This window comes from Sinocyclocheilus rhinocerous, unplaced genomic scaffold (genome assembly GCF_001515625.1).
Source record: "Sinocyclocheilus rhinocerous isolate Xijiao unplaced genomic scaffold, SAMN03320098_v1.1 scaffold1811, whole genome shotgun sequence".
Classification (NCBI taxonomy): domain Eukaryota; kingdom Metazoa; phylum Chordata; class Actinopteri; order Cypriniformes; family Cyprinidae; genus Sinocyclocheilus; species Sinocyclocheilus rhinocerous.
In genome coordinates, this window is record NW_015665801.1 from 286,370 (window position 1) to 298,268 (window position 11,899).

The 11,899-nt window shown below is 40.1% G+C and overlaps 1 protein-coding gene across 5 annotated transcripts in view; it reads right to left on the reverse strand.

Annotated features, from left to right (window-relative positions):
* The window catches only part of LOC107731484 (serine/threonine-protein kinase WNK2-like), a 64,818-nt gene that overhangs the window by 34,830 nt on the left and 18,089 nt on the right, over nucleotides 1-11,899 (reverse strand). For all 5 annotated transcript variants that reach the window (XR_001638775.1, XM_016542579.1, XM_016542578.1 and 2 more), the window contains 7 exons: nucleotides 9,696-9,747; nucleotides 9,529-9,609; nucleotides 7,736-8,427; nucleotides 3,219-3,276; nucleotides 2,843-2,916; nucleotides 2,580-2,732; nucleotides 582-964 (listed from right to left, as the gene is read on the reverse strand). Coding sequence is in view for 4 of the 5 variants with exons in the window: in XM_016542579.1 (XP_016398065.1) it covers nucleotides 582-964; nucleotides 2,580-2,732; nucleotides 2,843-2,916; nucleotides 3,219-3,276; nucleotides 7,736-8,427; nucleotides 9,529-9,609; nucleotides 9,696-9,747 (1,493 nt within the window). In the remaining variant the exon portion in view is untranslated. The remainder of the gene's footprint in view (nucleotides 1-581; nucleotides 965-2,579; nucleotides 2,733-2,842; nucleotides 2,917-3,218; nucleotides 3,277-7,735; nucleotides 8,428-9,528; nucleotides 9,610-9,695; nucleotides 9,748-11,899) is intronic.

The window sequence follows — 11,899 nt, forward strand, 5'->3', positions numbered from 1 at the left end:
TTGTGGTTGCTTTTCGAGATATACTCATATTATCAAATCGCACATCGTTAAAACAACAATTACGATATTATCGCAGACCATACATATAGCACACCCCTATGTTTAGATTAGATCTTCTTATCAATCCACCAGTTCACATTTAAAGCTCTGCGTGTTTGCAGGGTAAAAACATGGGTGGATTTTCGCATTGGTCTGAACTCTGAACAAAACAACAGTTTTATTGAAAATGCTCATTCATTCTCTGCCAGCAGGTGGAGCGTTTGGTAGAAATATAACTGTTTCCCCGGTAACAGCAGAACACAGAGCAGCAGCACCGGACTTTGAACCTGCAGCGCTCCTGTTTATTTAATGAAATCATAGCCTTTTGAAGTTTAATCGTCACATTCAGCCATATCGCAATTCTGGTCTTTCCGTATCCAAATTTAAGACCTCTTGAAATTATAATTAAGACTTTCTTGTACAATTTAAGACTTTTTAAGGCCTTAAGTTTGATACAACTAAATGTGTGTGGTGGTAAATTAGGCCTTTGTAAGGCAGTTTTTACTGGAGCTCTTTGATTTGATCAATGTTTCTTTACTCACTTCTCTCTCAGCTTCTGCATTTCTCGTTTCATATCAGCATCCTCAAACTCAGAGTCGTTATCACTGCTGACGTAAGCGGAGTGGGCGGGGCCGCTAACCGAGGGGGCGTGTCCGTTCACCAGAGGACAAGGGGGCGAATCGGAGCTTTGGACACTGCTGCTGTGACCCGAGCGCCGGAGGAAAGCCACCGCCCGCTTCATGAAGTCCCCGCCGCCTGACTCTGACGGGGCAGGAGCCAGAGACAAGGGCTTAGCAGACAGAGTCTCGCTCTGATCCTCCTCTCCGGTGTCCGAGGACAAGCACTGCGCCGTCCCGTCCACTGACAGCGAGCTCTGAGCGCAAGGCATTGTGGGTCTGGCATCTGGAAAGGAAGTAGTTGTGTCCTGAAAAAAAACGGATGTAAATGACAATGTCAGACTCCCGAACAAAAGAACAAAATGTATGCAAATACCTAAAAATAAACCAAAAATAAATGAAATAGATAAATAAATAAAACATTTTAACTGATGGATTCTGTGTTTAGAATGTAATACTGTACAGTATACTGCCTACTACAGCATGTGAAACAGTAACATTTCAAAAAGTATTGCGCTACATTGCTGTCACACGACTTTATCATGTTGCATGTTCAATCTAGTGAGTGGCATCCTATTAATTGACTTATTTTGCATTTACTATCCAATTTTGGGTACAAATGTCTAAACTTCTGACAGTCTGATCAAGTAATGAGTAAAGAAAAGGAGATGTTGAATCCAGAATGCCATTACTCTCATGTCACACTGAAAGGTCTAGTCTAGATTACACATTTTGACAAAAACATATGTAGTAGAGATGCACCAAATGTTCGGCAACCAAAATGATTCGTCTGAATAAGCAAAAAGACTGAATAAATTGTACCGAACAATGATATTTTTGGTGATGCGATCAAATAGCACTCAGCGTAGAGTGAGAGGCGCGCACTCTTTATAATGCAAAACATGTCGGCAGCGTGGAAGCATTTAAAACTGTCCGAGAAAGACGCAAAAATCATTACAAGCACTGACAGCGAGAGACTGTTTAGCACTGCATCGCATGTCTCTGTTGAGAAGTGGAAGGGGTGGTTGTTTCTGGTTACTGTATGATGATTGAAATGACGAAATGGCCTCAAACGATTAGTAAATAAACTGCAGAGCGCTGCACAAGCTCGTTAGCCAGGGTTCAAAGTCCAAAGGAGGAAAATCTGCACTAAAACAGTGTTACTCGTCAGTTGCTCAGTAACATTTTTATGAATTTTTACAAGGCATGGATGTGACAATGTGATACGTGCGACAAACATCTTCCCAAATTCGTAATGAGAATCATTTATAAATCCATTGTTGTACAAATAGAAGCACTGAGGTCTTCCTGCGGGTTTCCACCAAAAGCTAGAAAAAAAAGCAAGAACTCCATCACAATTTATAAATGTTAGTATTGTAATTCTACTGTTGTTCTGTAAAGAAAAAGAAAAAAGACAATAATAATAATAATGATATTAATAATTACAACAACTCTGTTAATGCATTTATTATAACATTCACACAATGTTCAAATTGGGATCTGTCATATTTTCTATATTTATGTCATATTTTGCCTGTTTTGACTATGTTTAAGAATAAAGCTTTGCAGATGGATCCGCACGTCTCTCTTCTCGTTCGCCCCGTTACAATAATGTTTGCTAGAATGTTAAAAAATGTTCAGTGTTAAATAAATATTTTTAAATTGTTGTTCTGTCATTACTGTTTTTTCTTGCTTTTCAAAAGAAAACTCATAGCACATTTTGGCTATTTAATTTATGTAATGGTGGAAAAAATGGGCAAAATACATATAGGGAAAAAAAAACACGAAAACCCGTGTTCGGTGCATCCCTAATATGCAGGTTATATTGGTGTTACTGTGTACATTATACTGTAGATCTTGTGCAAACAGTATGAGTAGTATGCCAGTATGCCATTTCAGACGTACGCTGCGCTTCAGACAAACCTGATATAAGTCAGGAGGTGCTGAGTAACGGTTTCTTTGTGACTTTGATGTGGATCTGTGTCCGTTCTCAGTTACAGGAACAGCTGCAGATTCAAGATCAATCACATGATCTCCACCATCGTGAGAAGACACATCTGAATCTGTTGGCACAATCTGCAGTGCACAAACACAGAACGCTGTCAAACTGTGACCAGTCATTCCAGAGAAGCATATATATAACTCGTAAACAAACAAACAAACAAACGAAAAAAGTCACTGATAACCTGGAAGTGGCTCTTGGATGTGTGTGTAGCAGAAGTGGCCCCGGAGTCTTTTCTGGTCAGAAGTCTTTTGAAGGCTGATCGACATTTGGGGAAAAAAAGAAAGAAAAGCACAAAAATAACAGTTGTCAATTGTGACAATTTCTTGTAGTCTGCAGTACGTCTACATATCTAGAGTGTAGAGCTGTTTTTCCACCGTCGAGCCGAACCATTCGCGTTGCCTAACCGTTCCATTCCATGTTGAATTACAGGCCCAGAACGGTTCCCAATCATGGAAACATAACTGGAACCATTCACTACCATTTTTATAACCATTCGGTACACGGGGAAGAGCAGCTGAGATTAGCACATTCACACACACACACACACTTTCACTTACGGGCGACAGCAGAATCACTCAAGGTCCCGAGACTGTCGGTCCTCTCTGGAATCTGCGGCTACAAAAAAAAAATAAAATAAATCCTGAGAAATACGGTATAACAAAATTATTTCCTACAGAATTAACATGGACAAACTCTTTTCAGAAAATAACAGGACTGATGGTAACCAGTTGACAGCTGTACAGTTTACTTGGCCATTTCTACTCTTCTGGTGCTTGTAAACAGGACAATACTTACACAAATATCCGGTTTTCAACAATCAATTGTTTACTACAGAAAATCATGGGTAACATGGTTCACAATTTGACACAATTTACTTGTATTCATGGAATAACAGGATTGATGTACAAATCTTCTCATATTTCTCCTGTTTTATGCAGACTAAATTGGCTACTTGTTCGTTTCCGTATTCAATACAAAATACTTCTCATTACATTCAAAACTCTCCATGGTCTTGCCCCTTAATATATCTCAGATCTCATACACACCTACATCCCTTCCCGTGCACTTAGGTCCTCTGAATCTGGCCTATTACCAGTTCCTCGGCAAAAACTAGTTTTTGGGAATGTTGCAAATGATTGTAAAGCGTCCTTGAGTTTGTAGAAATGCACTATATAAAATAAACATTATTATTATTATTAATATTATTATGTAACCTCAGGTCTGGGGTTGATGGCCAAAACTGGTTATTATTCAGAACTGGTTCCATTAAAAAGACAAAAGATTTCTTCTGAATTTCATATGAAATCTTCCGCAATGTTGATTCCACTATTTGATGGTGCTATGCCACTACTGAATCTGTCACACCGTGGCAAGTGTTTTTTCTGAACTGAGAGTTTTCAGTCTAACTTTAATGAGATGATGTGAGAAAAAGAGTAGGCTAAAGACAATAAGAAGATAACACATCTTTTGCTCTTTCCCCGCTAGTTGCACACAGTAAACACACCATACATGTGACCAGTGTGGCCAGATTCATAAACGAGTTAATCGTGATCTATGAATGAACTGCTTTCAGGAGCCTGTTCTTTTGATAGTTTCTGAGACTAAAAATGCATTACCAAAAAAAAACAAAGATTTAACAAAACAACCTCCCTTACGAAAATGAACCATGGTTTTATTGTAGTAAAAGCGTAGTAACCATGTTTTTGTTTTGGTATATTGATTCCCATTTGTATAACCACAGTTTTACTACAAATACTATGGTTAAACTATGGTTAGTGTAGCAAAACCATGGTTAATTTGTGGTTACCATGGTTAAACTCAGGGGTGTCCAAACTTTTTTTTTTAAGGGGGCCAGATTTGACAATGTGGACACACCAGGGAGCCGGATGCTTCTCCCTATAATATATAATAGCAATATCACACGAGTAGACGTGAGATTTGGCTGTATATCGGCACGGCTGTGATTCGGCCGTAGGTAATCTCAGAGTGCCAATATACAGCCATATCTCACGTCTACTTGTGTGATATTGCGTTTATACAACAGTTCGACGGCACGAGCGTTTAAATATATAAAATAACAACGGAGTGTCTTTTAAATCCCTCTTTTGTGCAGAACTACTTCCTTCCACCACGGATTCAAATCTAAAGTTGACAGTTTAACAGCTGAAGCTTCTGCTACGAATTCCAAAACGTCACTTTAGAACTAGTAACAAAGGAACGTTGAGTTACAGAAATGAACTGATGGCGCGGAAGCTCATTCATGAGATTTGAATTCTCCGCTGTAAGGCAACCTCATGCATAATACAGCACAGTGATTGGATCATAAGACTTCATTCTCATGAATACTGAGAAAAGCCTGGAAAACCGATGATGCAGATGTGCACTCTCCAGCCACGGCAGCCAATCACCACTCCAAATTAACGCATATACGTCACTTTTCTTGATGTTGGTTCAACTTTACTTTTTGAACCGGAAGAACGAAATTGCTCCAGAAAATGAAAATATAACCACTTTTGCTTTAATTATAGACATAATGAGTGCTGTTGTTGTTTTCAGTGATGTGCAACCTGTTCATATATGTTAACATCTCAAAAAATGTGTTTTAGGGTTTCAAGACACTTTAAAAGCTTATTGTACTACTGTAGTAAAAGCAGTGCATTATGTATAGTAGAGTATTATGAGAGATAGATGGCGAGTGTGATTTTCTGCATCTGATACAGCATTCATTCTTCAGATCAATCTCATATTCACAATAAAATATTAGTTTGAATGTCCGATAGGCTCGTACTATCCTTTCATCTGTTAAGGGTGATTTCTGATAACAGCGCTGCTCGGTGCATTTGTTGGCTGCATACAAAGCTTTTTGAAAGAAAAAATAACTTTCTTGTTCAAAACTGTGCTTTAGTATTTTTCAGTTTAAAAGTCTTTACTGCTGACTCGTAAAACAGTCTAGTCACCATCTAATGGTGGAACAATGTAATTAAAATCACCATCACGAACACACACACACACACACAATTTCCTAATACTAAATACTACGATTATTATTTATTGAATAATAATAATATTTAATAAACAACAACAGCCATCATAAAAAATGCTAGTCAATTCAGTCAAAAGTACAAAGGCATCGCTCAGATATACAGCATTGAAGTTACATAAATGGTGAGATTTTGTCAAAACTATTTGCTCTGGAACAAATAACAGATTAATGAGACCAAAGTCTTCCCGTTAGATTTACCCAAAACGGAATATATCTCATGTTTATCCACTATAGAGATACCAGAGCCAATGGTAAATTCCTGAAGTTCTGGCCGAGGTGAGGCGCTCTCTCTGTGGGTTTATGAGCGCTGAATGCCTGCTGATGTCCTGGAGCTCACGTCTCCGAAAACATCAAAGCAAATTTTTTGCTGTGAGAAATAAGGCAAGCGGAGTGACACAAACTGTGAAGCGGTTGGAGAAGCTCTGATATCACTCTAATATCGCACTCTTATCAGCCAATCAGATTCAAGGACCAGAAAGAACTGTTGTATAAATATATATGTATATACAGTAGTCAACATTTGAAGTGGATCAAAAAAGTTAATCAAAGTTGTCCTAAGACAATAACTGGTATTGTTTTGGTTTTAGGACAACTTTGATTAAAGGTTTTGATCCACTTCAAATGATGACTACTGTATATATGCATGTATGTATGTATTTATATATATAAATAAATAAATATATGAAGTGTAACAGTGTAACTGCTCTGGGAATCGTATTTGTTTAAATAAAGACAGTAAAGTAATGAAGATGGAGAATAGGAGCTCTGTGCTGGTTCCCAACATTCAAATATCTCCATTTGTGTTCCACAGAAGAAAGAAAGAAAATCATACAAGTTTGGAACAACATGAGGCCTAATGATCATTTAATAGTGTTCATCGTCTGTTTGATTACGTCTTTAATTGATTTTTCCATACATTTCTGCCACATGTACATTGACTGACAGTCACCACTGATAAGCTACCACTAAATATTGTAGAAACTTAATTTGCTGTAAAGTTGCTTTGCAATGATTTGTATCGTGAAAAGCGCTGTACAAATAAACTTGAATTGAATTGAATTGTTTGTAGTGCCTTGCGAAAGTATTCAAATGTTGGTGATTTGTGAATTAAAATTTATTATAACTGAATGTTGTCACACAATGTTTCTCCTGTTTTCTGTGTCAGTGTTGTTGAGAATGGCAGCGCTGTTTCATCTGCCTTTAAACTAGTTTAAATCATCGCGGCATCTGTGGTTTGTAATGGAGAGCTCACGGAATCTCACAGCGCTGTTCAGTGGTCGTGTGACCAGAGTAAACGCATTTATTCTGAGCTCACTCAGACCAGTAGCGCTCTTGCACTTTTGCACTCGTGCAGCGCATACGAGTTATAAAATTGTTGTCACTCGCGTTTTACTGCTAAATCTAACCTAAAATGTAGTGCTGTCACCTTGTGTTGACATTTTGAAACTGCATATTTTGTAAATTATGCTTGGCGGGCCACATATAGGCTAATACATTTTAATAGACAAGCTGTGGGCCGTTTGAAATTCATTCACGGGCCGCATTTGGCCCGCGGGCCGTACTTTTGACACCCCTAGTTTAACTATAGTAACCATGTTTTTTTGGTTTTATTGGTAGTAAAACCATGGTTAATTTTCATAAGGGCTGACAGCTCATATTGTTTGTAAACACAAACAATACTTCTTAGCCATCTTCAAGAATCGGCTAAAAACACATATCTTCCATCTTTATTTAACCCTCTAACTCTAGCACTCTCCATTCTAATTCTTTTCTTTAAAAAAGGCTCTAACACTAGCTTGCACTATTCTTTTTCTATTCTATCAGTTTTCTTTTTATTTATTATTTAATAAAAAAAACCTTGCTACGTGTACTGCATTAAGCTAACTGAGACTTGTCATAGCACTTGCATATCATTGCTCTTTTGTTGATTTTGATTGCTTCTATTTTCCTCATTTGTAAGTCGCTTTGGATAAAAGTGTCTGCTAAATGAATAAATGTAATGTAAATGAATACGATGAGGATTGACTTTACCAGTTTTTCTGCTTTCCTCACAGCAGCGTCACTGCCCTGGCTGTCGGACAACGGTGGTGATCCGGGCGGTTCGGAGGCGGAGCACGTGGTTTGCGAGGGGTGGTACTCTTGGTACAAAAGGTTTCTCAGTTTCTCATCCAGAGTCTTTATCGTTCTGTCTGCGAACTCCAGCCTGGGCGGCCCTTCCCCGTCCGATTCGCCCGGCTGCAGGGGCGGGACATTCTGGGGCTGGTGGGCGGGGCTCTGGGGCTGATGGGTGGAGCTCTGAGGCTGATGGGTGGGGCTCTGGGGCTGATGGGTGGAGCTCTGGGGCTGATGGGTGGGGCTCTGAGGCTGTGATTGGCCGCTGCTGACCAAAGCCTGTGGAGCGGGCGTGGAAAAGGGCTGAAGCAGCACCACGGGCGGGGTCTGGGTCTGGCTGACGGGCGGCTCCACGCCGTGGCTGCTGCTGCAAGCGACCGGCTGCTGAGGGACCTCCGCCGCTTTCTGAGCAGAGACGTCCAGTGAAACGGGAGGCACAATGGGGCAGCATGGGATGTCAGGAACCACAGCTGCGCAGGCAGCCTGAGGGCCCACGGCCGACGGAGCAACCTCAGAGAGGGACGCCTGTGGCACCGATGGCCGTTTCTGCAGAGGTTTGGCTCTGGCTGTGCTCACATCCTGCGTTTGAAATGTAGAGGAGCTCTCTGGGTCTGGAGAGGCACAGGTAATAGTGTGAGATGATCATTTGTAAGCATGTTTAGTAGGGATGTAATGATATTATCAACATTGTGGTATCGCAATAGCAAAACTGTCTCAATATTATTGTGGTCACATGACAATATGAAAAGATAGGTCTTCCAGGCAAAAATTATAATTTATCAAATATATTTAAACTTCTTATTCTAACATAGAAGGTCTTTAAAGTTGTGTTTTGGGCCATTATGCTTTAGCACAGTATCTGTCAAGCTAACTCAAACGGAAAGCACAATATGCTTAATCCCTTCATCAAGTCTGTTTTTGCTGTTTCAAAGAGAAGCACACACATTGTTCAGGTGATCAGCTTGTGATCGTGTGTTTTCTGCACCTCAGAACGGCTCTGTTCACACTGAATGAATGCAGTGAACTCGTTTATTGCACGTGCTGTGAGTTTAGCGCGCTTTTGGGAACGCAACAGCCACCAGTTAGGCTTTATTTTTACATTCGTATAATTCCCAACATTTTAATGGGCAGATGATTACAGCATTTCACTATTTGTAGTGAGACGCATTTTTGTAAGCCAAATTTTGTACGTTTTTACTGAAGCTGGAGTTTTCCACCAAAATAAAAGCTCTACTGCCGTTTCCATCAAACTAAAAGCTGTCTAAAATAAAAGTGCAGTATGAATTAATGACAGCTAGCGGTTTAAATGGGTAACATTACTCCACTCCAAATTCAAAATATCTCTTTTCAAGTGCAGAAATTAGGAAAGAAGTATTGCAATTTCTCTACTGTAGTGTAAAGCAAAAATAACATACCTATGAAATATTCATTTGAATTTTTTTTTTACAGTGCAATTGTTTTACAATATATAAGTCTTCTTAGGAACATGGGTTGGAGCTCTTAATTTTGAACTTTCACAGGGCATTAAATAGAAGAATTTAACTAAAATGTACAAAATGTTCATTTTTTTCCAAGTTTTCATTTGTCTGTTTTTTTTAAATATCGCAATAAATATCGTATCGTGAACTTCATATCGACATATTATCGTATCGTGAGATTTTGATGACGTTAAAAGCCTAATGTTTAGCATTAGTTCAAGTGTGCTGAATTACTCGCGGCGGCCTCTTCTCCATTAGGCGCGGCCCTCTCCGCCACAGGACAGATGATGAACCAGCGTTTTCCAGTGTGAAGCACTGCAAGTCAAGGCAAACTGTGAGTTAATGCTCATTCTACAGCAGTTACAGTGAGATCTGTTGGACATGATGTGTCAGAGTCTTACCGTTTTGTTTATAGACGAGCTGGTCAGACTGCGTGCGCTCCGGTTTTGACCCCTGAGTACAGAAGACAACAAATTCAGTTTGTTTGGTGATGCTAGAGGCACAGAAATGACACCCTTCACATTTACATTTACACAGTAGGGTACAACAGAGCTAAAGATACAGCAGGGTTTGATTTCATTTTCCTCTTAACCACTAGATGGCACAAAACTCACCGCAGCACTTTCCTAAACATTCATGTTTCAATATATGCAAGGAAATGTGGCTCATTCGTGACACAACACAAAGCAACATAAAGTTGATTCTGCATTTATTTGATTTAATATTTCATACGTTTTAAAGGGGACATCAGATGCCCATTTTCCACAAGTTGGTATGATTCTTTAGGGTCTTAATGAAAAGTCTAATTTGGTAATTTGGAAACATAATTTGGTTAAAATTTCTCAATGGTAGTGTAAAACAACACCCTTTTTACCCTGTCAAAAACAGCTTTGTTCACAGCGACCCGTTTTGTTACATGTTGCTTTAAATGCTAATGAGCTCTGCTTGCCCTGTCCCTCTCTTCCGAGCCACTCTCTGAGAGACTGCTTACTTTAGCCGCATTCATCGTGAAACTTGCTAATTAGCACGTTATTAGGAAAGGCGATTTGCAAATACTTATACTCGCTCCTTCTGGAGGTGAAGCTGGATCACGAATGATTCGCGCAACCATAGACGCATTTAGGTAGATCGGAGGCACATTCCCTTCAAAAACAAATGTAGTCCACTGCGTCTTCAGCGGCTCAGATGTCGGGAGTAAATTATGACTGCTATGTTCATTATTACATCCAACAACAGAACACTTCGATCGCTTAGGAGCCATTCTTGTCTACATCTGCTCCGGCAGTGAAACAATGGAGGACTGTTTACAGCTCACTCAGGGCGGGTCTAAGGTAAAACCTCACCCTCCCGGTTATCTGCTATGGTTTCATCTTCGCTTCCTCCCCCTAAACAGTTATCATCTCTTGATGCTAACAGTGCTACTGATACTTTCTGCTCCACTCTTACATCTTGTTTAGACACTGTCTGCCCCTTGTCTTCCAGGCCAGGCCATACCACCCCTTCTGCCCCTTGGCTGTCTGATGTTCTCTGCGAACATCGTTCTAAGCTCAGGGCTGCTGAAAGGGTGTGGCGCAAATCAAAAAATACTACTGAGTATTAAAATAAATACTTCATTTATATCAGTCACTCCTCTCTTCCTTCTCTGCTAATGTCTCCACTGCTAAAAGGACATACTATCATAACAAAATTAACAATTCGTCTAACTCTCGCAGCAAGATTTATTTTTAACGAGCCGAAAAGAATGCACGTCACACCTCTGTTTATCAATTTGCACTGGCTACCAGTAGCTGCTCACATAAAATTCAAGGCATTAATGTTTGCCTACAAAACCACCACTGGCTCTGCACCCCTTTACCTAAATTCATTACTTCAGACTTATGCGCCCTCGAGAAGCTTGCATTCTGCAAGTGAACGTCGCTTTATTGTGCCATCCCAAAGAGGCACAAAATCACTTTCACAGACTTTTAAATTAATTGTTCTGTGGCGCGTATCAGCGAGGGCACATCCGAGGGCAGATCAGCGTCGCCCTGAAAACGCCGCTCCTTCACTAATCACCAACGGCGAACACCTGAGCGTGATGGCCAGCGCACCTGGAGCTCATTCAGGACAGCTTTAAAAGCCAGGAGGAAAACCATGTCAGTTGAGTTGCATACTCCCTGGATGAGAGACTAATGTGTGTTTTTGTGCCACTTTTACAGAGACAGACTGAATCCCTGGCCACTCGCTGCGCTTCACAGATGACCACAGACACTATCACCATTGGGAACCAGAGCACCTTCACAAAACACTGTATTATAATTTCTCTGCTTAAATAAATCACCCTCCAGGGGTTTTGCTGTTAAACTCCATCTACTGTGTCCGTGCTCTCATTCACCCCGCTACAGTTCCCTCCTGGTGGAATGACCTGCCCAACTCCGTCCGAGCAGCTGAGTCCTTAGCCATCTTCAAGAATCAGCTAAAAACGCATCTCTTCCGTCTTTATTTGACCCTCTAACTCTAGCACTCTCTATTCTAATTTTATTCTTTATAAAAAAAATAATAAAACTTGCCCCTTTTAGACTTGCACTCTATTTATTTACTAACTGCTTGTTTTCTTTAAAAAAAA